Below are 26,203 nucleotides of genomic sequence, written 5' to 3' on the forward strand. Positions count from 1 at the left end.
GTTAAACAAAAGCCGAATAAAGTACTGCTAAAGTATTAGATGGTGCTTCTCCTATCTTATATATGGGAGGTTAGTACACAGGTATAGAATCCTATAGGTGGAAAGGCTCTACTACAAGAAACTCTAACATACCCTTATCAAGATCTGCAGTCCTGGAGGAAAAGTTTTAAGAATGAGGCCATTTCTTTTTTAAAAAGGCATGAAGAAGAGAGACAGACTTCCCCAAAAATGTTTTACCTCTAACTGCAGAAGTGACCACATCCTCCAAGATTCCTTTAACAATTTCTTTGCCTCCATCAGTTTCTTCTTCTAATAAAATATATATCAAGAAGTCATTTGAAAAGTGTTGCAATTTAGCTTTCTCTTTCAAAAGACGTTTTCAAGAATTAAATTACATAAGATCAGAGATTTGGTTTGTCTTATATTTTCTTCAATAATTTTCTTTTTTACATTCAGCAGAAAGTCTTGGTTAAAAAGAGCTAGTAAGATATATTTTGGCTTGTTTCACACAGAAGCCCTAAAGCTGTTCAGCTGTTTGGCACTCAGAGCAAGCCTGTTATGGGCAGGCATGGGCTGTGCTATGGAGTTCCCAGTGGGGAACTCCACAGTGCAGCAGATTCCAGCAGGCTTGGTGTAACCGCCGATCAGTTAATCAGCACTGACAGCAAGCCTCCCTTGCAAAGGTACAATCATGAGCACTTTAAGGGCCCGGATTGTTCCTTGGCAGCTCTTTGTTCTTTGGCAGTCTTTACCTGCCCCACAGTTGATGTCACATATGATATCAGGTGTGGAGCAGGTGGGCCCATTTGTGGAAAATGGCCTCATGAACCAAATTGGGAACCAGGCTGGGTCTAATTTGGCCCAGGAACCAGCATTATCACACCTCTTCCCTAAACAGAGCCTTCACATGAAAAGAAGCCTCCAAGTACATGTAGCAGCTATTGGTTCTGACAGCCGCTACAGCTACCCATAGAAGAGGGTTCTCTATGGCTGGTGAAAACAGCAGCTGTCAGAACCAAAAACTACAGCAGTCTTCTGGAGGCTTCTCATCACACTGATACTCATAGCACAACACCATTATAAATCACCTCTAAAACCAAATATACCTTGTACAGGTACAGTAGTTTGAGGATTGCAGATAGCTGCTTCACTATATGTGCGAGGGATTTTGAACTAGATTGCTGAGGCAGCTTGATTAAGCTACATGGTCAGCTTTGAAGGATGCCTGAGCACCAGTAGTTAGCTGTGATGGAAGTCACCCGAAAAGCTTAATTTTCATCAAATACCTTTTGTGTGTGAAGAACTGAGTAATATCTGTAGCAGTTGCTGACTGCTTACAGGTTAAGGGCAAAGGAGAAATCCACAGAATTAGAAGAGGGCATTTATTTAGCTTTGTTTGGCATTTTTAGACATCACTATGTTAGAACATGCTATATGTAATACCAAGGCATTAGGCCTCAACTTTGAAAACCACTGGTGTCCGTTTCAAAGGTTACCCAATGTGTTTGTATCAGTTCAAAAGGGCTACAATGGCCATTAAAATGCCCCACCTCTACAGAGTTTCCACTTCCTGGTGGTTGTTACAACTGAATGACACAATAGGAAACAATGTTTGGGATTCAAAGTATAAACTTCCATAATCCCAGAAGAAAACATCACTTTTGGCACAAATATTTTTAAATTGTATCAGTCATTTCCTAAAATATCTGCCAAATGGATAACGTCTGAAAAAGTTGTATTTGAAGCAAAATACAAAAGAAGGCTTTCTGCTATACATTCTTTTAAAAAAGAAACAATGGCCAATTATAACCCACGCAAAAAGAAATATTCTGGATGTTAAGCTAGGAAGTGAGATCTATTAGCACATGACAAATTGCTTATTATATAGAAGCCAATGAGATCAGTGAAAGAAACAATGATTGAATAGATTATGAGTTATCTTTGTACATTTTAATAGCGAGATAACAAGGATTAATATTAATGATGAGATAAAAACAAGGCTTTCAGATAACACAATTAGCTTGGTCTCATAATTAAAACTACAACTCCTCTCTCTTTTTCTGGTGTTGCAATCTGCAGATTAGTCCATCACAAATGGAGTCCCATTTAGGAACAGTACCTCGATGGAATATCGATTGCATCAATTCTTCCCAGGACACATCCCAGAACAAACATATGGTGACCATACAATTTAAGATAGGTAGATGAATACATTTTGGAAAAGCTAAGAACAATATTTCCCTATCTTGAAATAAGTGAATCCTTTCAGCAGTATGGAACTAAGTTTAATTTTTATTCAGTTTTTATTTTTTAAATTTAAGGTTCAGGGTGATATTTAACCAAGTCATAGTCAGAGAAGACGCACTGACATCAATGGACTTAAACTAACTTAAGTTCACTGGTATAAAATGCATCTACTCTATGCCTTTGTCAGATATCACCCTCAGTTTATAATAACAAGACAAAAACATCCATCTATAGAAGAGAATAGTTTCTTTAAAAAACAACTGAGTCTTGTGACATCTTAAAGATTAACAAATTTATTATGGTATAGGTTTTTGTGGACTACTGTCCACTTGATGTTGATGATCTGAAAATCTAGCAGTGGTTTATTATGTTTGATTCATTTTTCAAACATCCTTTACATTGTTTCCTCAACCAATTAGTTATCTATCCCTCATACTTGTTAATGTTGCCAAATGCAACTGGATTACGCACCAAAAAAGCTGCAGTTTAGGAGAGAATGTTAGAACCCACAGATAAATCCCACTGTTTTGAGCTGCAAGGCTTTGAGAAATAGCTAGTGTGCTGCTGAAAGCTTTGGTAGAACAACAATGGCTAGGGATTAGAGGCAATTAGAGTTCTTTTTTTGGCAAGTGGAACAGACCACAACAAAATGAAAGTAACTCCGTAACAATTTTTAAAAGGAACACTATAAAACAGGGATGAACATGCAGCTCTCTAGATATTGTTGGGCTCCAGCTCCCATTAGCTCCAGCCAAAATGGCCAATAGGAGTTGGGAGTCCAACAAAATCAGGAGGACTACAGTCAAAATAGTTCACAGGTATATAAAAGTCTCTTAGGAGAAAGTATAAACCAGGACTATCCTTCTGACAAATCATTTTACTTTGGCAGCATTCAGACAGTTGTCCAAGGCTTTACAAACCATAGCGTCTCCCATCCCATGCCAACCTCAGCAGAAAAATCTGGTTTGCATTAAGCTAGAGTTCCCTGCTACATGTGAACCAGAGAACCCTGGCTTACTTTCCTAGGTTGTTAAATGACATTAAGCCAGAGTTCCATGGTTTGGGTGTGACGGAAGACTCTGACTTAAAGCAAGGCAAGATCTCTGCACAGAAGCTGGCATGTGACATGGGAGAGGAAGGGTAGGGGAGGAGTGCACAGCTATGGCACACGTCCACAGTTTCAAAAACTATAGCTGATTGTTTAAGTCAGCCCAAACACTGGAAGCTTTTTTACCAAACACAGAAGGTGCCAAATTGTCCTCTGACTTCCGGTCCCCATTTTCTTTTCTTTCAGGTTCGCCATTAGTCAAGTCTGTTTTTAGAGGAGTCGAGGGTCTGCTTCCATGTTGGCTGTATTTCAGTTGGCCCAACTTTGGAGACCCTGACGCACTATGAATCATGGGAGACTGGGATTTTTGTGGATTTGATTTTTCTACATCTCTTGTTTCTTGTATCTAAAAAAACAAGTTGGAAACACATTGCATACATTAAATATATTACAAAACATTATTTAAAAGGAAGCAGGGCCAAATATTGTAGCATCCTTCACACAACTATCTGCCTTCCTACTTCATCAGCACAGTACAAGGCTCTTCAATTTTAATATTTCTGTAAGACATTAAGGCGTATTTTCCAAAATGAATCTGGGGGTTTCACTATATAGAAATTAATCTTATGGCTACAAGGTATTGGCTAAATATTTAAGAGAAACAGATTTTAAGGACATTATATAATTTTAACATGACCTCCAAAATAGGAAGGGCATCTGTCTTTGCTTGCAGAGGTCCATGAATTTGGAGAGGAATCACACCATGACAGAACCACAACATGATATAGAGGAAGAAGTCAAGCAGTGTGCATGAGAAAAGAGAAGGGGACATAGCACACTCCTTTTCTTCAAAACCAGAACTGGAGAACCTGTAGTCCTCCAGATGTTGTGGGACTACAACACCCACTACCCTTGACCATTGGCCATGCTGGCTGAGGCTAGCAGAAGTTATAAGTCCCACAACATGTGGAGGGCCAGAGGTTCCTGATCTAAACTGTGCCTTGGAGGACTGGAATGTAACATAAATTGAGACAGAGTCTTTTCTCCTCTTCCTGATTTGCTATTTGTTGTAATGTCTGAACTGGTAGGGTATGGTTAGCATGAGCCAGGACTGTTCTCCAAGTGACGGATGTGAAAGCATGTCTTGGAGAGTGTTTTGCAAACAATGATTTGGTGGCAATTCCTAGTTCTTGTCGACCATACTCTGCCTGATTCAGACATCATGGTGAACTATGATTGAAGCACACAAGGAAAGAGGATGTGATCTGCACATCCCATACAAGTGGGAACGAGGGAGGGTGAGTAAGTTTATAAGCTTGTAGCATGCTTCCTATCCACATCCCAGTTTGGAAGATTTGAACATTACGTATGAACTGAGTTCACAACAATGTCCCAGAAAAGAAACAATAGTAATATATTAGTTTAAGGTTGTACATGAAACATAGATTGATAAATATTTACTACGTACAGCTTGGTTTTCCATCCGTGTGAAAATGACATTCAGCATCTGAGTGAGGGTAGCCTTAGCAGTTGTCTGATTAATGAGATTTTTACTGGCTAGATAGATGTTGTAACAAGTTCTAACAGTCTGAAGTATTGTTCCCTCATGAATTTCGATATACGGGGATGTGACAACAGTGAGAAGAGCCTGGGAGGGGGGGAAACACAGCATATGCCACAATAACGACATCCAAGTAAAAAGGAACAAAACTTACTTTTGAAAAATATACATTTATAACTTGTTCTGAACAATAAACAAATGATCTAACATGGATCTTGCCATCACATATTCTCATAACTTAAAATTTAGAAAACATACTACAGAAGCAGTACTGGCAATTTATAGCAATATTAAGAAAAAGCAGTCTGTGGACCAGGATTAAGGGAAATATTTACTATGTTTTTGGTAACAAGTGAGCCCTACATCCTTCTTTCTAAAAATATTTGAAATCAATTAACTTTTTACTGTAAAAACTTTTAATGCCCATAATTTTTGGAGAAACCTGTTATAGTGATACAACCCGCAATAAGAATGTTTGTGTAACACAAATGCTACAACCTATGCTGTAGACCCTACAGCCAAATGCAATAAAGATTTACTTACTAACTTAGCTAAAAAATAGTGGTGATGCTATAACAGGCAATATCATCTAACCTCTTTATGCACTGTTAGTCAGTAGCCACTATGTAATGAAAAAACAGATCCCAAGTGAGAAATAAGGGACTGGAACTTTAGAAAATAAACTTAAGCTAGTACACAATATGTAGCTGGCAGAAAACATGGTGGCAAAAAGTGGTGGCATATGAAAGAAAAGCATTTCAAATCCATTAACAGAGCTCTGTGGTCTAGTAAAAATCTGCTAATTAAATAAGATCAGTGTTCATATTTACCAAGAGGTAATTAATTTAATTTTCATAGTTTGATACATGAAGAAGGAAATTGTATAGCCTTTCAAAGTTAGATTTAGGGATTCTCTTATTGGAAGAAAAGGAGAAGAGCTTTCACCATTAAGAAAGCAAAGACTAAGCAAAGGTCCTATTAACAAAGAAGCTTTATAAAATATAAATCAAAGTAAAATTACCTTTATAATCTGTAACTGCACTCCCTCATCAGTTTGAGGACCCTGAAAGCAATTGCAGATTGTTTCAACTATGCGGTCAATCAGGCGTTTTCCAGGAGCTCCACTGTCTGGAGCATTGCCTGTGATATGTCCATATGCAATGAGTTTCTACACAGAGGGAGTATATTGTATTAGAATCACTTCAAGCACTAAACTCTTTCCAAGTCATTTAAAATATTCAAAATGCATGGATGGTTTCATTATTTTGTTCCAAAGAGGCTGGGGGTGGAACAAACGCTAATTAAAAATTTATAACAGACTGTTTAAAAAAAACTGGAGGCAGGGTAAGGAAGGAAAATACCACCCTGCCACCCTGGGCTCCTGCTGGGAGGAAGGGCAGGATATAAATCAAATAATAAAATCAAATAAATAAATAAAATGAAAGCAAGCAGATTATCCATTCTGTTTGCAGTCTAGCAACTTATGCGTGCATGCACCCATATCACTACATAATGCAGAGAACACAGTTAAAATAAGATTATCATCTTTCAGCCAAAGATGATAGAGGCACTGTTTAAATAGATACCTGCAAGCAGTCCAAAGAGGTGCTGACAATTCGTGGGGACTTCGACTGGCAGGCCAACTCAAATGGGAGGAAATATTTATCTGCTTCAATGAAGTTTGCTTTTGGTGTGGTTTCATTGCCTTGGCTAGTTAGAAAAATGGAAAACAATTTTTTTAAATATCACTTGATGTTATGAGATGAGCAATTGCTTTCAAATTAATTTCTTATCCACAAAGAATATGCAAATTAAAAGCCATTTCTACATTCATTGTTAAGACATAGAATAAAACACAAGTCTTGTTTCTAAGTGCACCTAATTAACTCCAAAGCAGAATTGTATACCAACAGGCCTTCTGAACACCTCTATTACAACCAGGGGTGCTATCTTTCATACCTTTTAGGAAGCAAGTTTGTCAGCAGGCACGTGAAGTATTGAAACCTAGGGCCACAATCTCCAATGTCCATGTCTGTCAAAAGTCAGTACACAGATATACATGCAGAGGCTCTCTCCATAGTCTCTCCTAGCAGCAAGATGCAGGCAGTTGCACTTGTGAAAGATGATAATCGGTTTAACTCCACCCCAAGTACAAAACCACATGATTTGTCAGCTGACAAAAGACTATGGAGAAAGTCATTCTTGCATGAATGGACGTCAGGATTACAGCCTCAAGAAAAAAATAAAAATAAACACCTCCAATTGTATGACACAAATGGCTCTGTCAAAAAGAAGTAACTAATCAAATGTTGTACTTTTAAGAAATATATCAGTGTAGAAATTTTTCAGCATGAGTCTGCTTGTAATGGTATTCTCTCCCTTTTGACCTAAAAGTTAAAATGAAGGGAGACAAAAACAAGAACAATTCAAAAGATTATTAAAAGATGCTGTTTTGGAGCCAAGATTAAATGTAACAAATATTGAAAAAATATGAGAGCTATAGCACTGATACTGGTAAGGGGTTGTATCCAGCTAAGTTCTGTTCAAAGTAAACTCACTGTAATTAGTAGACCTAAGTTAGTCAATAGTCTGCTTTGAGTACGACTAATACTGGATACAACCCAATATATAAGCTTCTTATAAGGAATGAAATTTTAATATGCAATACGATATGTTTTATAAAAAAGACATATCTGTATTATTGTTCTTGTATACAAAAAAAGGGATATAAAATAAGTTAGAATACTATCAGTTTTAAGAATTCTTAATTGTTAGTTCCAGATTATTAAGTTTCAGGAGAGAGAAAATGAAAAATGGATCCTACTGCCACAAGACCAACCATCAAATTTTGCTAAGAACTACTTCTCACAGTATACTTATGCAGCTTTGGAATACATCTGCATAACACTGCAAAGTCTGAACTTTTTAAAAAACTTGAGGAAGTAGTTAATGCACATATCTACCTACAAAAATACAACAAAGACATTAACATTTTTCCACAAAGTTATCCATGATGAAAGTCATGTCAAGCTACTTTCAAAACAAGACCTTTTTCCTCAGAGATAGGTACATGATCAACATGACATTTCCAGATTTCATTACATTTGGTGGTGGGGTAGGACAAGCAGAACCTCTCTAATACCACAAAAATCCAATGTGGAAAATGACCAATAGGGGCTTGGAAAACTAACACAGAACATTAGGATTCTTCCCAAAATATAGTTCACCTGTGTTTGTACCAGGCACAGCATCCCACTAAGAAAACAGATCCAGAAAATAAAACAGAACTAATTTGAAAAGCTGATAACATCAGAGAGACAGATTTAATTAAACATGTTGATTGATGTGCATAATACATAATGCATGCATTATGGCCCATATACAAAAGGTCTCTAAAGAGAGGAAGCGAAGATCTTCTGTTACCAGAGAATGGTCAAGTAATAAGCACTGAAAGAAAAATCCAGTTGAAGAGAAAGGAAGTGGTAAAACAACATCTTTGGGAAGTCGTTACTTGCAACCAAAGTACAATACCTTTTTAGACCACTCATAGCCACAGGGATTGCTTAAGCTTGTTCATGTGCTCCCAAATCCCCTTTTTTTCCTAGAGACACAGTTGCAACTAACTGTACTGGAAGGAGCTTCAGATGGTCTTACCACATCCAAAGCCACTTTTTTTATGCATACTGCTTGACACCTGTCTAGAAGCAAGCCTGAAACATGTGTATCCCCACAAGAAAACACACCATTGCTAGAGAGGCATCAGTCGCATATCTGTGATATTTATTTTTAATAGCATTATCTGAAGTACCTAGAGAAGTTACACATGTTAGGTATTTTTATCTTATGTGTGCCATCAAGTTACAGTACTTACCTTTGCTTTTCTAATTCTGCTTTTATTTCATCTGGGGGAGGGAAACAAAACAAATGTTACAGGTTTATACCATATAAAGATGTCAAAACATGACAAAAGCCAGTCACTTTAGGTAAAATAGTGAATGACACTAGCAAAGGTATATGTATTAGCTTCTGTTTCAAAACACAATTTTATGTCTTGTTTAATACACTAATTTGCCAGTTGCCCTTTTTAGAACTGTTTTCCAGATAAAGAATAAACAGCAACAGAGTACTAGTCATAATCAGCAGATAGTTGAAGTTACTTCTCCCATTAACTTGTCCAGAATGCATAGCCATTAATATCTCACTATAGATGCGGCACAATTTAGCAGCACTCTCAGTTTTATGATGCTATATAACAGAGATAGCCAATGTCGTGGTCTCCAGATGTTGTGCACTACAAATGCCACAAGATCCAGTCAACATGGCCAATGCTCAGGGATGATGAAAGTTGTAGCTCAAAACATCTAGATACCACCATGTTTGGTATATGGCTATGCAACATCTGCCAATTGCTTACAAACCTTCTTCAATGGGGGCAGCCACCTGATGGCCCATATTATATTGTTCACACATTTTTCTTGGATGTTTATAATAGCTGGAGTGCTGTTACCTAGGATGCCAGGGTAAACTAGCCATCAAAGAACTCATATGCAGTCACTCCAAAAATCTTGGTCTACAGCCATGACCCCAACCCCCTAGGCCATAGTGAAATTCAAGAAACCACTTCTTTCTTTATCTTTTTGGATCTGGTACTTATCCACTTCTTCCATTTATCTCTATCTCTGTCATGTCCTAAATCTTGCTATCTTTCTGCCCTTGCATGGCCTAAACCTGTGTCAATCACATATGTACTTCCTCAGACCTCTATTTCAACTGCAGTTCTCAGAGGTGTAGCCCAGCAACAAGATATTTAGCTGAGGAAGCCCAAGGCAGTGGTCTTAGGCAGTGCCAGATCGCATTGCCTGTCTGGTGCCTGTTTGGTGCCAGTGAGGGCTTATACTTCTAAGTAGGTTTCTCTGAGTGGCCACTATGAAGCAATACAGCTCATTAGAATGCCTGAAAGAACTCCTCCATCATTAGATGATTGCTACATTACTCTCTCCACAGAAGGACTTGGAGATCGGTCTTCTCTGTAGTGGTGCTCCACTGGTGGAACTTTCTCCTCCTGGAGACATGGATGGTTGTAACAATAATGGGGCTGTACTGTGTGATAAAAATGTATTTGTTTTCTCTAGTTTTTGGAGACCAGGTTATGTTTAGATTGATTTGATATTTGAGCCTGTTTCGTGCTATTTTGTGGTGTTATTTATTGATACTGTTGAAGTTTGTTATTATGTTCTGAATTGTTTTTTATGATATTATATTCATGTCATAGAAGCCACTTTGAGGTCACCTGGTGATGAAAAGTGGCATACAAATATAATAAAAAAACTTTACCAGATCACTAGTGCCATGCCTGTAAGGCAACAGTATGATTTCCTGCCTCCATCTAATTCTCATCATGGAAACAAGTTAAGTATAAGTAGTTGGTCCAGGCAAAGTGGTTTTGTTAAGCTATGAACAATTTTACTAACCACCTTATTCTATTGTAAACATCACAATCTAGTGATTCAAGCAGCATAGCCTCTTTGATGCCATTTTGACACTTGTAATAACAGAAAGCTTTTTCATCTTTTGAACCCATAAGACTCAGTGGTTCTTGATAGTTTCCTCAAGTAATCAAAATAAATAAGGATACTTTCCATGGTGTGCCAGACTCTCGATAAAAGATCTCAAAAAACATGCTCGATGAAGTCAGTTATCAATTCTTATGTGCACCCCTGGAAAATAAGTGCTTCAGCTTTTAAAAATCCAGCCTTAAAATAAGTATTAAGCAATAGCCATATAATAAATATTTATTAGAGGCGTAGCAGCATAAATGTACACCATCCGTATCAAAGGGGTGAGGAAACTGTAGCCCTCCAGAGACTCTAGACTACAACTCTCATCATCCCTGACCATTGACCATGCTAGCTCGGGCTGATGGGATTTGGTGACCAACAACATCTGGAGGGCTACAGGCTCATCACCCCTATTGAGGATGCTTTGATAAGGATGGTGTGCATATATGCTGCTGCTCTCTAATACAGGGTAAAAGAACACAGAGATGTTTTGTATTTTCCCATCTAAACCATGTTTAGAACAGCATTTGCTCTAAATACACTGTATTTTAAAAGACCACTAGTGTCATTTCAACATAGCAGTAATTTTCTTCATTCTCATGGATCATTAATTTTTGTGTGTGGAAATGCAATACCTATTTAAGGAGCTAAGCCAAACTACCCTCTTACATAATCAGGTTTTCTTGCTAAACAATCAGGAAATCAAAGGAAATCAAATTTAAGGCAGTTGAGCTCCAACTAAAGTTAATAGCACAGGCAGATCAATTACACTACTGTGGAGGGGGGTTGGATGAGGAGGATGTGTACCTCAACCAGCCCTGCCTGGCTTCGCCATCCAGGAAGTCTCACTGGCAAGGAATGATCCAATGTGCCTGCCAACACAGTGAATAGAAGCTACTACTGGAGGTATCCCCACCAGCAGTAACCAGTAGAAATCTTCAAAACAGGATGTTTCATGAGTGAGAAGAGGATGAAGCTGGCCTGGCACAGGATCCACTGGATCCGGGGCCAGCTCTGCTGCCATGACATTATGGCAATGAGCCAAATTGAGACCACTTTGGTGCACCCGCTGGCTTACCAAAGAGACATTTTTTCCTGCCCCTCAGTTTCCACCCTGGCTAGCGTTAATGGGGGAGGGGGGCTTTTGTTGCAATGGTGACTATACTGCTCCATTAAACCCTACCACTGCCAGACTGAGGTTTGGATTGCATCCTAAGTGACTTAAGCTAAACTGTCAATCATACACAATACTCTAGCAGAGGCTGCTTTTGAACACCCTTTGTAACCTTCCACATATTCAGTGTGGCTTCAAAGATCAGTGATTTTCTTATTTTCTCTTCTAACACAGCAACAGATAAATGCTTTTGCTTCTTCCTGCATATTGTAAGTAGATTATAGGAACTCTGCTTCTGTATTTTTAAGATTTAACCATTATTCTCACACTGTTGTGATTCAGTACCCATTTTTACCCAGTATCATTTTCCTTTCCAATTTCTGTTGTAACTGCAGCACTGAAACCAAGTAAATGAATCTGTATATCTGCTCCAGACATGCAGATAACATTCTATTGTGGACTAGAGGAAAAAACACAACTTAAAAACTATTACAAGGAATTTCAAAACTTCATTTGGAAAAAGTTATCTTAAACCAGTGGAAATGCTGACTATATCAGTGGTTAGCAGCTACTTTCAGTAACAATTGCTGTATTACTGCTGTTCCATCTCAAAAATGATAACGCTAAACATCATCTTCCAGAACTGTATTCTGGGTGCTTAACTGTCGGTGCTGATGATGTAGCATTAAGCGTTCATACCATTTTGGACATAAGAACACACAGAAAGTCCAGTAAAAAGAACAAACACTCTGAACAAGCTACCTTGCAAGAGATAACTATTGCATGTAAGTCAGGCAACCTGAGATATTGCCAGATTGGGGGAAACCATATCTGCTAGAATGGGGAAGGCATTGCACAAGATTCCCTCTGCTAAATGTTGGCTTCTTCCATGCTTCAACAGTTTGTTCCACACCCACACCCTCCATCCAGTTGCACAAGGCAGTTAATACTTAAACTACAAACACAGTGCCTTCCACTGCTATCTTCTACTCTCACAAGAAACTTGAGAATTATATTGAAGTCCCTACTACAAGGGGTGGGTCAATGTTACAGTCAAACTACCTGTTTTATTTATTTATTTATTTCAGGTTTTATATACCACTTAATAGCCAGAATTTCTAAGTGATTACATAAAATATTTTTTAAAAAACTTACAAATAAGAACAATTAAAATTCATCATAGAAGCAGAAAGCTACCTTAAAATGCCTGTTGAAATAGCACCTGAAGTTCAGCAGGGAGGGGGCCTGTTTAATCTCAGTCGGGAGGGAGTTCCACAGGATTGCCGCCCCCCCCCGCATGACTGAATGCACAACTTCTGGTGGTTACCAGTTGTGCATATGAACCATGGGGGATCACTAACAGAGACTCCCCCCAAAATCTCAGTGATCGGGCAGGGATGTAAGAGATCAGGCAGTCCTTAAGGCAGCCTTTCCCAACCAGTGTGCCTCCAGATGTTGTTGGACCACAACTCCCATCAGCCTCCCACTGGCAATGCTGGCTGAGGCTGATGGGAGTTGTGGTCCAACAACATCTGGAGGCACACTGGTTGGGAAAGGCTGCCTTAAGGTATCCTGGACCAACGTTAAGAACCTTGTAATTAACACAAGAACCCTGAACCTGGCCCAGGAACATACAGGCAGCCAGTACAAGCTTTTAAGCACCAGTGTCATGTGCTGGTAGTAGTCTGTCCCCATCAATAGTCTGGCGTTTCTGGACCAGGCACAAGTGTACCTCCACATAGAATGTACTGCAGTAATCAGATCTTAAGCTGCCAATGTGTGAATCAGCATGGCTAGGCTATCCCTGTCCAAGAACGGCCATAGTTAGAGCATCAGCCATAGCTGCAGGAACATGTAGGACTGTTTTCCAAACCTTTAACTGTAATGCAGCTGTGGGGGGCTGTCAATTTAGTTGCAACAGTGGCATGGGATTTAATGATTTCCTTAACCATGCCTTTTTCCTGCTCAAAATCCAATACACATGTCCCAATCTGTTGATTGCCCCATGTGGCAAATGCTAAGACAAAAGACCAGCATTTAGGAACCACCATCTTTCTTCAACCTGCTTTCAGTTCTGCTTAGCTTCCTCTTCCCACTGTGCTGTTAGACATTCAAAATCAAATGTTTTATCAGCAGAAACAACCAGCTTGAGACAGTCAACGTGGCTGTTAAGATGTTATTGCTATATACTAATTCAACATGGTGGCATTCTTACTTAATACTATCAAACACTGTGTAATATTTTTGAGTATTAATTTGTGGAAAACTGTGGAAATAGTGGTAAGTAACCTTTTCTTCTTAAAGAGATACATTCCCTCATAGGCAACCTTCTGGGGGCCAGATGCAAATGGTGGGTGGGTGGAGCAACAGATGAGAGTCTTACTTTTGTGCAATATGGTACATTCTAGCAATGCAAAAGGCAGTGGTTCCTACACACACCTCTTCATCCTCCATCCAGACAAGTAAGAGGCATTATCACCACTCAGTGACACATTCCAGCCAGGCAAAAGCATTCAAGTAGAGTGCAGAACAGGGCTGGTGAGCGACATGGCTTTTGGAGAGTTGGGGCCGAACAGAGAGGCTTAAAAGGACGCATTTGGGCCCTGGATCTGAGGTTCCCCATCCCAGCTATAGGGAAATCTAATGGGTCAGAACAAGAAGCTAAGTATCTCCTATTCTTATTCCATCCTTCACCAGTTGATCCCAGGATGGGTTACAACAATTAAAAATTCAATATTAAAAACAAATTAAAACATTGTCAAAGGCTTGTAAATGTGCTGGGTGCTGTCAGCCACAGTCCATGACAAGCAGTCTTTTGCAGAAAGAATTATTATACCCAGTGGCAACAGTTAATTGGCAAAATTAGAGGTTCTACAAAATGAGTATTTCGAAATGAGAGCAAAACCTGTTCCTTTTGACGTACAGGTGTTTAAAGCAACTGACAAGTTCTAAAACTAAACACACTTTTTTTTTTAGTTCGAAGTATAAAAATTCTAAGATTTACTTTGGGACAAGCATTTCTCTCTCTCTTGCATTCAGCTTCGTTCGCTAATGGGAAGCTGTGGAGCTTCTACGGTGTAAGTAGGATGAACTCTGCCCTCAGACTTGATCCCTCAAAGCGTAGTGATAGCCATACGTTCATACGTGCAAGCTCTAATTATTTTCTGCTTCAATTTTGAAATAGGTTTGTTTGGTATTCAGAATTTGGGCATAGGGATTCATTTTGTTCCAGACCTTTGTCCAGCACTGGTCTTGTTGAGCTTTCTTGCTTGATACTATGCCCTCCTAATAGCATGTGAATTGCATCATTAAAGTTCATTTTGAGTAGATATGAGTAAATTAGAACTGTATTTAACAGATTGATATTTAATGATGGACGAAAATTAAATTGGACAATAAGACTGTATCAAAGAAAGACATTTAAATTGCTTTTTAAAAATGTGTTTTTACATTTGTATATTTGTTTTTAATGTTTTTGTTGTAAAACGCCCAGAGAGCTTCGGCTATGGGACGGCATACAAATGCAATAAATAAATAAATAAATAAATAATAAAACACAGAAAAGTATTCCATAAGGAAAGAACACTGTATCTGCAAATGGTGAACTGCAAAGTTAAAAAAAGTCACCGCAAACAACAGACTTCAGCAAGCTTCCACAAAATCCTTCTTCCCTATATCTGCAGAACTGCAGATAAGAAATATTTTGCAATCTCAACTACAAATAATACTTTAACCCATAACCAAGAGTCATTTGCGATAGTATAGAATGTCGTCATGTGGCAGCATCTGGGGCAAGCAATGTTAAGTACAGCATAAGCAGTCCAAACAAGAAACTAAAGATTAAAGAGGAATTGTTTTCAAGAAATATGTAATTCCTTACTAGGCACTGGATAACACATTGTTATTTGAAAATCCTAAAACAATTTTAGTTGTAACTCCTAAAAATCATTTAGATTAACAAAGTAAAAGTTAAAAACAGCTGAGATTGAAATATTAATTTATGAAACTAAGTTACGTGAAAGTAACACATACCGAATATGGACAAGCTAGCACGTTTTTGCTTTGTATTTTTTAAAAGGCATTTTTATATCTTGTAAAGGGTCTAGAACCTACAAAAATTAGTTTTAAAAAGAAAATTAAAAGTATGAGATAATAAATGGCCCTCAAGTAATTTAAAAAAATTAAGTAAAAAGTTGTTTTTAAAAATGAAACTCTTGAACAATGGCTTGAACTTCAAGTTCACATGCAGTATAAAATGTACAATACTGCTGATGTGGGGAACCTCATGATCAACATATTAATTACTGGAGAGAATTATTTGCTGAAAATGAGTCTTGCCCTGCTAGCTATTCCAGACAGTCACCTACAATCCGCATACAACACATTCTTCAGTGTAATGAGCAGGGGTCATTAACATATGAACTTGTTATGGTCTCTATTTACAGAATAGGCCAGTAACTAGAGTCTCATTAAACTGAGATTAATTTAAAATTATGTAACATTACTCATCATCATCATCATCATCTTATATAAGAGTCTCTGGATTTCGCCTCTTGGTTACTCTGTGTGGCGAGTAAATGGAACTCAGGGAGCAACTACTAAAAACAGCTTGACCAATTCCCATTAAGTTCAATGGGACACAGTAAAAAGGCTGCAATAAAATGTTATTGTGAGAAGGGCTAAACTTGTTCTCCCAAGAAACTGGGGCCATTGGGATGGCGTTAGTTTGCACTACTGCAGTTACCCCAACTATACACTCTTACTCACATATTAGAAATTGGATGCCATTCACTCATATAGGAAAAAGAAAAGCACTACACTTGTAGACAAAACAGGGCCACTGCCTGCTGAAGTAGGTGCCCCATTCTCCATTGACAGAGTGCACAGAAATGCATTGCACCCAAGTGCTCACTGCAAAATACAGATCTGTTCTCTCTTCTCACCCATGATAAATATAGGTATTCTGCAAGCAACATTAATGAACAGTTACAACCAACAGTATGCACTGTTTTATTAATTTAAGTAACAAGTAGGTAATGATGAAGGGAGACAACAGTGTTAAGAAAGGTATTATTTCATTTATGAATTGCTTTGCATAAAACATCCTGAAGCGATTTAACAAAACCAATAAAAATATTTTAAAATATGATTTCAATCCAATGCACATTAAAAATGGGATAAATATCTCCCCTTAAAAGGCTTGTCGGAAGAGGAAAGTTTTCAATAAATGCTGAAAAGACAGTAAAGACTGCACCTGTCTGATATGCAATGGGAAGGCTTTCCGAAGAATAGATGCTGCCCCACTAAAGGTCCAATTCCTACATCATACAAACACAGCTCCTAATGTATAGAAGTAGGGAAAGGTTGCACAATAGAGAGAGCACAGAAGCACTGGACTAGAGAGGTCCATGAAAGGTTTTGTAGAAGTTAGTGGTTTAGAGAAGAGATGTAAAGGAGGAAAGAGTTGGCTCAACTAAGAGAGAGAAAAAATGAAATTGTTGCAGGTGTAGAAAGTAGAATGGTACAAGTTATTTTTGCTCTATCACCATGTGCTGTATCTTTTCTTCAATCACAACAGCACATACATCCATTTGATTTAAAAAAATATACCCTCCAACAAAATGAAATAAGTATTCTGGCCTGCCAAGTGTCTTTCTCCCGACATCTACCTTGCTGGATTCCAGACTGTACAAAATGTTTCTACCAGCTAGACTGTTTTCACAAAGCCAGTTTTGGCTTCAGTCTAACCCACTATAGAATAATTTGTGTGTATTCAATAAACTTGAAAAAATACTATCAAAATTATACCTGCTCATATCTATCCATCACCTCATTAGCACAATAAAAGAAAATAAAATCAGAACCATGCAAATGACACCAGATATGTTTTATTAATTACATGCCAAGTACATATGGTGTATAAATTAGCTTAGACAGGTAGAACATGGGTGGGCATACTTCAGGCTTGTTGAATCTACTTTGTTTTTTACTAGAACCACAAGATTGACCAACTGGAGCCTTGTCCAAAAAAAAAAAAAAGCACTGTAAGAATAAAGAACAGGGTGTCTCTGAGCAAAGTCTGAGCCTAGGAAATAGTTTTCAGTACCAGAACTGAACAGGGTTCACAGTACTTCCACACAAACGTTCATTCCTGGTTAGCCTTTTCATTTCAGAAGCTTAATTTACGTGGAAAAAGTTGTTTTGTTGTTGTTATTTTTAGATAATTGAGAGTCGGAAGCCCTTGCCAATCTATTGCAAAACATGTTCAGATTATTATTATTATTATTTATTATTTATTAAATTTATTAGTCACCCATCTGGCTGGATGTCCAGCCACTCTGGGCGACGTACAAGATAAAAACAATACATTAAAACGTTAACATTTAAAACCATAACAATAAAACCCTAACCCACCCCAAAAGCCTGCCTGAAGAGCCAGGTCTTCAAGGCCCGGCGGAAGCTCATCATAGAAGGAGATCATTTGGGAGAGAGTTCCACAGGGTGGGGGCCACTATTGAAAAAGCCCTCTCTCTAGTCCTCACCAGTCTAGCTGTTTTAACCGGTGGGATCGAGAGAAGGTCTTCTGAGGCTGATCTTGTTGAGCGGCATCCCTGATGATGCTGGAGGCGCTCTTTCAGATAGACTGGGCTAAAACCGTATACGGTTTTAAAGGTCAAAACCAACATCTTGAATTGGGCCCGGTAAACAACCGGTAGCCAGTGCAACTCCTTCTGAATCCAGATCCTACGTTGTAATACAGGATCCTGAACTCAGCTTTAGCCAGCTATGATATCACCGAGGGCAGGCTCAATGGGAGCAAGCTCCACTGAATTCACTGGGGCTAATCATGCACATTGAATCAAGGGTGCACGTTTGACAGAAGCTGGAAGACCCTCAAACTTGTGTGCAAGTTAACTGAAAAGTAAGGCAGAAGATTCTGCAGAAGGCACGTCAGTAAGAATCAACTTTCCTATCAAGAGAGTACAGTTCTGTGTTTCAGAGATATCTGGCGGGGGGGCCTCATCTCCCTGTGGGCGGACGTGCAGCTTAAACAGCCTGGGGGCGGATTTGAACCCACCGAAGTCCTCCTGGGCAATACAAGAGCGACCTTCGGCAGTGCCCCAACCCCCTCAAATAGCATTGCGTGGGCTGCTCGAGATAGTGAACTCTTGGGCAAGGAGGCAGAGATGAGAATAAGGCGTCAGCGGTCCTTAGCTTTGCCACAGACGTTTGACAGGTTCCCATGAAGTGGGATAAGAGGAGGGGAAGGACTCAGAAGTGAGTCTGTTGGGGCCACTCTACGGCGTCTCCACTCACCGAGCAACACCTGGCAGTCTCTTCTCAGCTGCCCGTGAGGGGGCCGCTTACCCGCATCTTCCCATTTCTTAGACTTGGATTTGCTTATAGGATCCTTTACTGCTTTTGTGTCCAAATCTTTTTTGTGTAATGCATTTGAATCTGAGATTCCTTTCCCTAATTTTGTGCTTAATTCTGATACATGTGGGATCTTCCTCTTTTGGATTTCTCTTGCTGCAGATGCAAAACAAAGCACAGTCAGTAGATAACATTCCAAATACAATTGTGCTTCCATTTGTACCATGTCAGGGAGTTTCACCAGTGAACATCCTGTTTGCAGAGCAATTGCTCTGGGTTTACTCAACTTATCAAGGACTGCATGCAATAACACATTTGCATCAGTGCCTGAATTTGCACACACAAAGTGTGACAATGAAGAAAGGAACTCCCTGTTGGAATCAGGGCTTTGTAACTTGTCTATTTGCATGCAGATGGCATCAGAAACCAGCTGCTGTTTTGGAAGCCAAATTGTATTAATTTTCAAAGTAAATTCAACATCTGGATAGACTCTTCCTGAAGCTGGAAGCTCTATACTTTGAGTCTTGTTTTGATCCAAAGGCTGTTTGCCAGCAAGAGACTGTTCCTGAGGAAAAGAATGTTCATTAGCAAGAGACTGTGGTGTAGTAGACCCAAGGGAAGCATTCAAATCAGTATTTTTTTCCATGGAAGTGGGCACATCTTGTGTGTTTTCAAGCAACTCTGAAGCATTTAAGCAAGGGCCTGCACTTTCAGAAGATGCTTTTGTATGTTCCCCTTTAAGAACATTAATAGGACTTTGCTCAAAGACGGGAGCCCTCCTGGTTTCAACTGTTTCTTTTTCCTTTTGTGCCAAAGAAGGTCTTGCACTGTGATCCATGACACCCTGTTTTAGGAGAGAATCGCCTTCCCCCGTAGCTACAGAATTTGTACCAAAGACCTCTGGTTTTTGCAGGCTGGATTCATCTGAAAAACCCAACCCTGGTTTTCTGGCCACTGTTCCCAGTTCCCAAGTGGTGGCCTCCACATTCATTCTGCCCCACAAAGCTGGCGCTAACATTGACACAGTTGTGACTGGAGCAACAGGAAATGGGCAGCCCTAGGTTCGATCATGAACATCTTGTATGGTCTGCCTCTGCTCTTCTGAGCGAAGCTGGATAGGAGCAAGGGGGGCAGTAGGGGGGGAAACAGAAGCAGAGGTGGAAGGGGCCATATCAGGAGCCTGTGCCTTCAATTACCTGTGTAAGGCCTCTGCCAAGACTTCAGTGGGTTGCTTATGGAACTGATCCATATTTTCTCCCACATTTCTAAGCATGGACCAAAGCTGATTACGGAAGGGATCCCCAAAATCCACCAGTTCATTCCCCTGTTGGGTTTGAGTAGGGCGTTGATGGGAGGGAGAAAAGTTGCTGTGATTGTTGCTGGAGTTATTGAACCCAGATCTCCTGTCTCCCCCCGTTGATGTGAAATTATCCCGATTGGAACCAGGGGCCAAGAAAGGGCGATAGTTTCCTCTTCCCTGGGGTCCCCGATTTGCGTTGGGTACAACAGATGAATAAGGCCCCTGATTGGCATATGTGACAGTTTGAATTGGCTCGAACTGAACCTTCTTCAGTGTAGTGGCAGCTTTTCGCCCCCCTCCAACCTCTCGAAGGAGCTCAGAGACTTGTGAAATAGCCACACTCAATTCTCGCCAAGTAACACCTTCAAGATCCATTCTCCCTATTGCTAACTTCGTTTGAGCATTTAACCCCATGTGTACAGCTTCCAGAAATGCTCTGTCGTTATACTCATACTGGCCATCTTCCCGAAGCCTGACATGCTCTGATAAACGTGCAAGGAATTTCTTCCGATTCACATAAACCTCTGGGCTTTCCCCTACACCTTGACTCTCCATAACATAGGCCTTTAACACATTCATCCCTGGCAACAGAGCCTTAATCACAATTCTCATCCAATCATAAACATGTCTTGCATTCCCCATTCTGAATGTTGCCTCAATGGACGCTGCATCCTGCTCCGTGGCACAATATCTTGCCACTTGCATTAAATCTTGAGCATCAGCAGTAGAATACATTTCATCTGCCCTAGTTAACCACATCAAAGCTGTGTCCTTGTTCAAAGGACCCAAACTATCAGCCACTGCCTTTGCCTGGGGAGGGGACCAACGTACAATCTCTTGGACAATTTTATTACTAGCTGGTCCCATCCCAGTGGTTTCCACCACATTTTTCATTATAATGGGTGCAAGTACCTGTGACTCCTTCCATTCAGGATTTAAAGGAGCAGATGATACAGCCTCTTCCGGGAGAGGGGGAAGAGAGTGTGGAAGGTCCCATTCCTCATCACCATCACCTGAAACATGCATGACTGTGGCCACCAGTCCCTGTTGAACCTGCAACTGTCCAGTTCTTTAATTTGAGCTTTGCACTCATCATGGCTAACATTCAACCGTTGCTCTCGTGCTCTAACCACCAAGTGTTCAGCTGTTAATTTTGCTCTGGTACATTCATCCTTTTCTTTTTTCAACTCCTTACGAGCTATTTCAGCTTGAATTAATGCAGCATCTCTCTCCTTCTCCATTTGTCTTAAAGAAGAAGCCCACCTGATTTTTTCTGCTACCATATTCATTCGTTCACGATCAAAATTGTCACAGCACTGCATCCAGTTCTGGACGCCACACTTTAAGAAGGATGCAGACAAAGTGGAATAGGTTCAGAGGAGGGCAATGAGGATTATCAGGGGACTGGAAACAAAGCCCTATGAGGGGAGATTAAAGGAACTGGGCCTGCTTAGCCTTGAGAAGAGAAGACTGAGGGGAGATATGATAGTATTCTTCAAGTACTTAAAAGGTTGTCACATAGAGGAAGGCCAGGATCTCTTCTCAATCATCCCCAGAGCGCTGGTCACAGAATTTTGACTGAACGTCAAGAAAAACTTCCTAACTGTACGACAATGGAACCAATGACCTAGGGAGGTGGTGGGCTCTCCAATACTGGAGGCATTCAAAGAGGCAGCTGAAAAGGCACCTGTTGAGTATGCTTTAATTTAGATTCTTGCATTGAGCAAGGAGTTGGACTCGATGGCCTTATAGGCCCCTTCCAACTCTCCTATTCTGTGATTCTATGATCTTACATACATACACAATCTCAGGCCTAGAGATGTGAAGATCTGCAAAGAAAATGGGGAAAAAATTCTCCAATATTTTTGGGGGGGGAGGGGGGATGGAGAAAACTGATTTTGTTTCTTTTTTTTTTTTCTGGGCTTTCACATCTCAACGCAGGCCAAGTCTCATTTCTTATCCCTCTCAGATAAAACTTTTCTATCATGTCAAGATACAGTTTTATCGGTTAGTTTGCGTGTAAAATTACTGTCTGTTGTATCCGATCCTGCATATCATCTCAATGACCATATGCTGTGTACACTAGAGGCTTCCCATTAGAAACATACAAGGAACACTGGGGATGTTACAATAAACAATAGAAGCATGCTACGTTCTGGTGCATGCTTTTCTACCACTATCACCTTCAAGCCCTTTTCCTGTTTTCTCCCTGTCATAATCATAGTCTCTTACCCAGCACCCTCAGCCATACAACAAGAATACAAAATATTATTATATTTAAAGTTTTGTTACAGTTCAAATGTTGCATGAATACAATCATTTATAGGAATTATGTTTCATATTATGTCATGATATAAAACAATGTTTTTTACATTATATTTTTGTTATTAGTTGAACATCAGATCTACTTTTTGAAAGCTGTGAGTTGTGAAAATACAGCTCAAAAAATTCAAGTAAAATAAACTCTCTCATAATTCCATCATGTGGTACTGTAAGAATGGTTAAGGCTGCAATCCTACACATACTTGCCTTGGAGTCAGTTCTGAAACTTTAGAAGTACATGGTTTTAAGTACAGATCTGTAGGGTAGTGGTGTAAAGTACTTTATTACTGGTGGACTGATAATGCAGAGTGCTTTTCATTCCCACAATATCCATATAGCTTAAACCATAATAATTTCTGTTTTACAAATGGGGCTCTTAAATTCAGACCATAATATGCATTCTTACTTCTCAGAAGTAAGTCGAGTGGGACTTACTCTCAGATAAGTGTGCGTATAGAATTTTGCAGTCTTGATCACATCTCAAAACTGCATACTAGCGCTATAGCAAAAACCTTTTTTTTTTAAATGGCCAGCCAACTAAAAAAAGCATCTCAATATTTGCCAGGAAAAAGCTGATACAAATCTCAGTGTCCTATTTGTATAGAATACACAGTTTAGCAGAGGAGGCAGGTCTTAAATTATGTTTTATATTTGAACACATTACACAAGCTAACACAGAAAAAAAGTAGAGCCCAAACGAATATATTCTACTGACATGTTTCTTAATTTTTTTAAAGTCACATTCATTACATACTTCCAAGAATTGCTTCTCTAATTTCTTTCATCCTGTAAAAAGTATGCAGTAAGAGAATATTGATCTAATATATTTAAATTTCAAATTTACCAAGAGACTTTGCCATAAACAATTCCAGAAAATATTACTGCATTCATCAAAACATGCTAGACAGCATGATTTTTAGTTACAGAAAAGTGTTCCACATGCACACAATCAACCCATATCACTAGGTAAGTAAAAAGGCTTGTGCCTAGCTCCAAGAATCTACAGCAATTAGTACTGCATGTTACAATCAGATAAGCAAAGTGAACCTTGTTCTCTCTCTTCCTGAACCAAAGAAGAGAAACATTTTCCTTTCCCTTTACAACCAAACCTGACAAAAAAAAAATTATTATGACACTTCCTGTCAGAACATCCGGAATGTGGTCACATGTTCATAAGCAGGGGAGTATCCAACGTGGCAGATTAATCGACAGAGCGGTATCTGATGACAAGTTGTATTGTTGTCTACACTAAGTTGTGTATATTGTCATTCAGCAGCTAGGGAGGCTTCTAAAATAGATAGATACTCAACAGCTAGGAAGGAGAGACAGGAATCCCTAGGAGTCTTGACAGGTGTCTCCCATAGGCAATGGACCCCCACACCAGCCTAGGGGGAGGAGCAATGAAGAAACCCAGAGAGCACATGGCCAGTGATATCTCAGAATTACACTTCATAGAACCCCCTCACCCACCACAAAGACAGGAGGAAGTAAGGAAGAGAATTCTGAATCCAGATCCTACGTTGTAATACAGGATCCTGAACTCAGCTTTAGCCAGCTATGATATCACCGAGGGCAGGCTCAATGGGAGCAAGCTCCACTGAATTCACTGGGGCTAATCATGCACATTGAATCAAGGGTGCACGTTTGACAGAAGCTGGAAGACCCTCAAACTCGTGTGCAAGTTAACTGAAAAGTAAGGCAGAAGATTCTGCAGAAGGCACGTCAGTAAGAATCAACTTTCCTATCAAGAGAGTACAGTTCTGTGTTTCAGAGATATCTGGCGGGGGGGCCTCATCTCCCTGTGGGCGGACGTGCAGCTTAAACAGCCTGGGGGCGGATTTGAACCCACCGAAGTCCTCCTGGGCAATACAAGAGCGACCTTCGGCAGTGCCCCAACCCCCTCAAATAGCATTGCGTGGGCTGCTCGAGATAGTGAACTCTTGGGCAAGGAGGCAGAGATGAGAATAAGGCGTCAGCGGTCCTTAGCTTTGCCACAGACGTTTGACAGGTTCCCATGAAGTGGGATAAGAGGAGGGGAAGGACTCAGAAGTGAGTCTGTTGGGGCCACTCTACGGCGTCTCCACTCACCGAGCGCCACCTGGCAGGCTCTTCTCAGCTGCCCGTGAGGGGGCCGCTTCGCCTCCTTTTCGGAGAGGATCTTCTCCAAGGCCCGGGAAACGAACATGCTCTTGGTGCGGGTGTCCTCTTCGCGGGCCGGAGACTGCATGGCCGTCTCGAGCTGAAGGCGCACTCCTCCCGGTCTGTCCCAAGCGGGGCGTAAAACAGCGCTCAAGGTCTTCGGCCGCAGCTGGGCTTCATGATCCGGAAGAAATGCGACTCCCTCAGAGGTAAACCTGGCGGTGCTGGTGATGGACAGCAACACGGCGCCGCCATATTGGAACCGTCACGTGTCCTCTCCGCCCTCCTTTTTTGCGGCCACCTTGTGGAACGGCTCTCGCCATCCTGTCAGAGTCGGCGGATTGTGGAGGCCGGGCTTCCCTTCGGGTGGTGGGAGGGGGAAGGAGTAGTGGGCGGGACAAAGTTCCCACCAGGTGATTGAAACTTCGCGTTGCCTTTCAACTCAGCTCGCGTGATTAGAGGATGGCGGGCCGGAAGGAGGGAAATGGGGAGAGAGTTACAAGAAACGGCACAGTCAGGCGTGTTTAAACGTCAGTTTGTTTACATCATTTCTGCAGAGCCCTTCTATTCAGAATTCTCAGAATTTCTTTAAAAACACACAGACACAGTAAAAGGCAGCACTAAAACCCATCACTGCGGGAAAAACTTCGCAAAGGTTCAAAATAATGAGCGGGCTTTGCTGAGGGCTAGTAGCATGGAACAGTGGATAAAGCTTAGAAAAAGGAGGATGTGGGCTCGAACCCTGACTCACTCACGGGCTCTGTGCGAGATAGTCAGTGTAATATCTACTGATTTTCTTGGGCTTTGAGATCTGCAGCCGGGGCTCTCTTGGTAATTCTGCAGCCTCCGAAATGCAGGAAATAGGAACCCCAGGAGAGGGCTTTCTCTGTGGTAGAGAAATAATGGAACTCCTTCCCTACAAAGGTACATCTAGCATCTTCGTTGCTCAGCTTTCACCGTATGCTGAAGATACATCTCATTACCTTGGCCTTTGACAGTTGCAGTATTTTATTTTGTGGGCCCTCTTTTGCTGAATTTCCATTTGGAACAGTTTTATGCATTTTATCGTAATGGTTTTATCGTTTTTATAATTCTATTTTCTACTGTTGTGACCAGCCCTGGGGCCTTATGAAGGGTGGATAGGAAATTTATAAATAAACAAAACATCTGCTTGGCTACAAGAACTTCTACCTTCAGTGAGGCCCAACGAAAATATTTAGTCCTGCAGGCATCTTTGTTAGTGTCTCTGTAAGTCTTACCCTCATGTCTTTGTCTGTCCACTGTCTGAATGCACTTTCCCTGTTTCTTACCATGGTTCATCCAGTGTCTGTAACCATTGGACTTTATTGGCTTACCCGCATCTTCCCATTTCTTAGACTTGGATTTGCTTACAGGATCCTTTATTGCTTTTGTGTCCAAATCTTTTTTGTGTAATGCATTTGAATCTGAGATTCCTTTCCCTAATTTTGTGCTTAATTCTGATACATGTGGGATCTTCCTCTTTTGGATTTCTCTTGCTGCAGATGCAAAACAAAGCACA

The 26,203-nt window shown here is 40.3% G+C and overlaps 1 protein-coding gene across 3 annotated transcripts in view; it reads right to left on the reverse strand.

Moving 5' to 3' along the window:
* ARFGEF2 (ADP ribosylation factor guanine nucleotide exchange factor 2) overlaps positions 1-25,007 on the reverse strand; it is a 78,778-nt gene extending 53,771 nt beyond the window's left edge. The window contains exons 1-7 of one of the 3 annotated variants that reach the window (XM_061631359.1): positions 24,613-25,007; positions 8,728-8,758; positions 6,443-6,566; positions 5,878-5,919; positions 4,764-4,943; positions 3,482-3,701; positions 238-309 (exon numbers count right to left, since the gene is read on the reverse strand). In XM_061631359.1, the coding sequence (XP_061487343.1) occupies positions 238-309; positions 3,482-3,701; positions 4,764-4,943; positions 5,878-5,919; positions 6,443-6,566; positions 8,728-8,758; positions 24,613-24,751 (808 nt within the window). In that variant the 5' untranslated portion in view covers positions 24,752-25,007. Of the gene's footprint in view, positions 1-237; positions 310-3,481; positions 3,702-4,763; positions 4,944-5,877; positions 6,025-6,442; positions 6,567-8,727; positions 8,759-24,612 lie in introns of all 3 variants that reach the window. The other 2 variants (XM_061631357.1, XM_061631358.1) reach the window with 2 other exon arrangements.
* Positions 25,008-26,203: the final 1,196 nt, after the last annotated feature.

The sequence above is a fragment of the Rhineura floridana genome, chromosome 6 (genome assembly GCF_030035675.1).
Source record: "Rhineura floridana isolate rRhiFlo1 chromosome 6, rRhiFlo1.hap2, whole genome shotgun sequence".
NCBI classification, from domain to species: domain Eukaryota; kingdom Metazoa; phylum Chordata; class Lepidosauria; order Squamata; family Rhineuridae; genus Rhineura; species Rhineura floridana.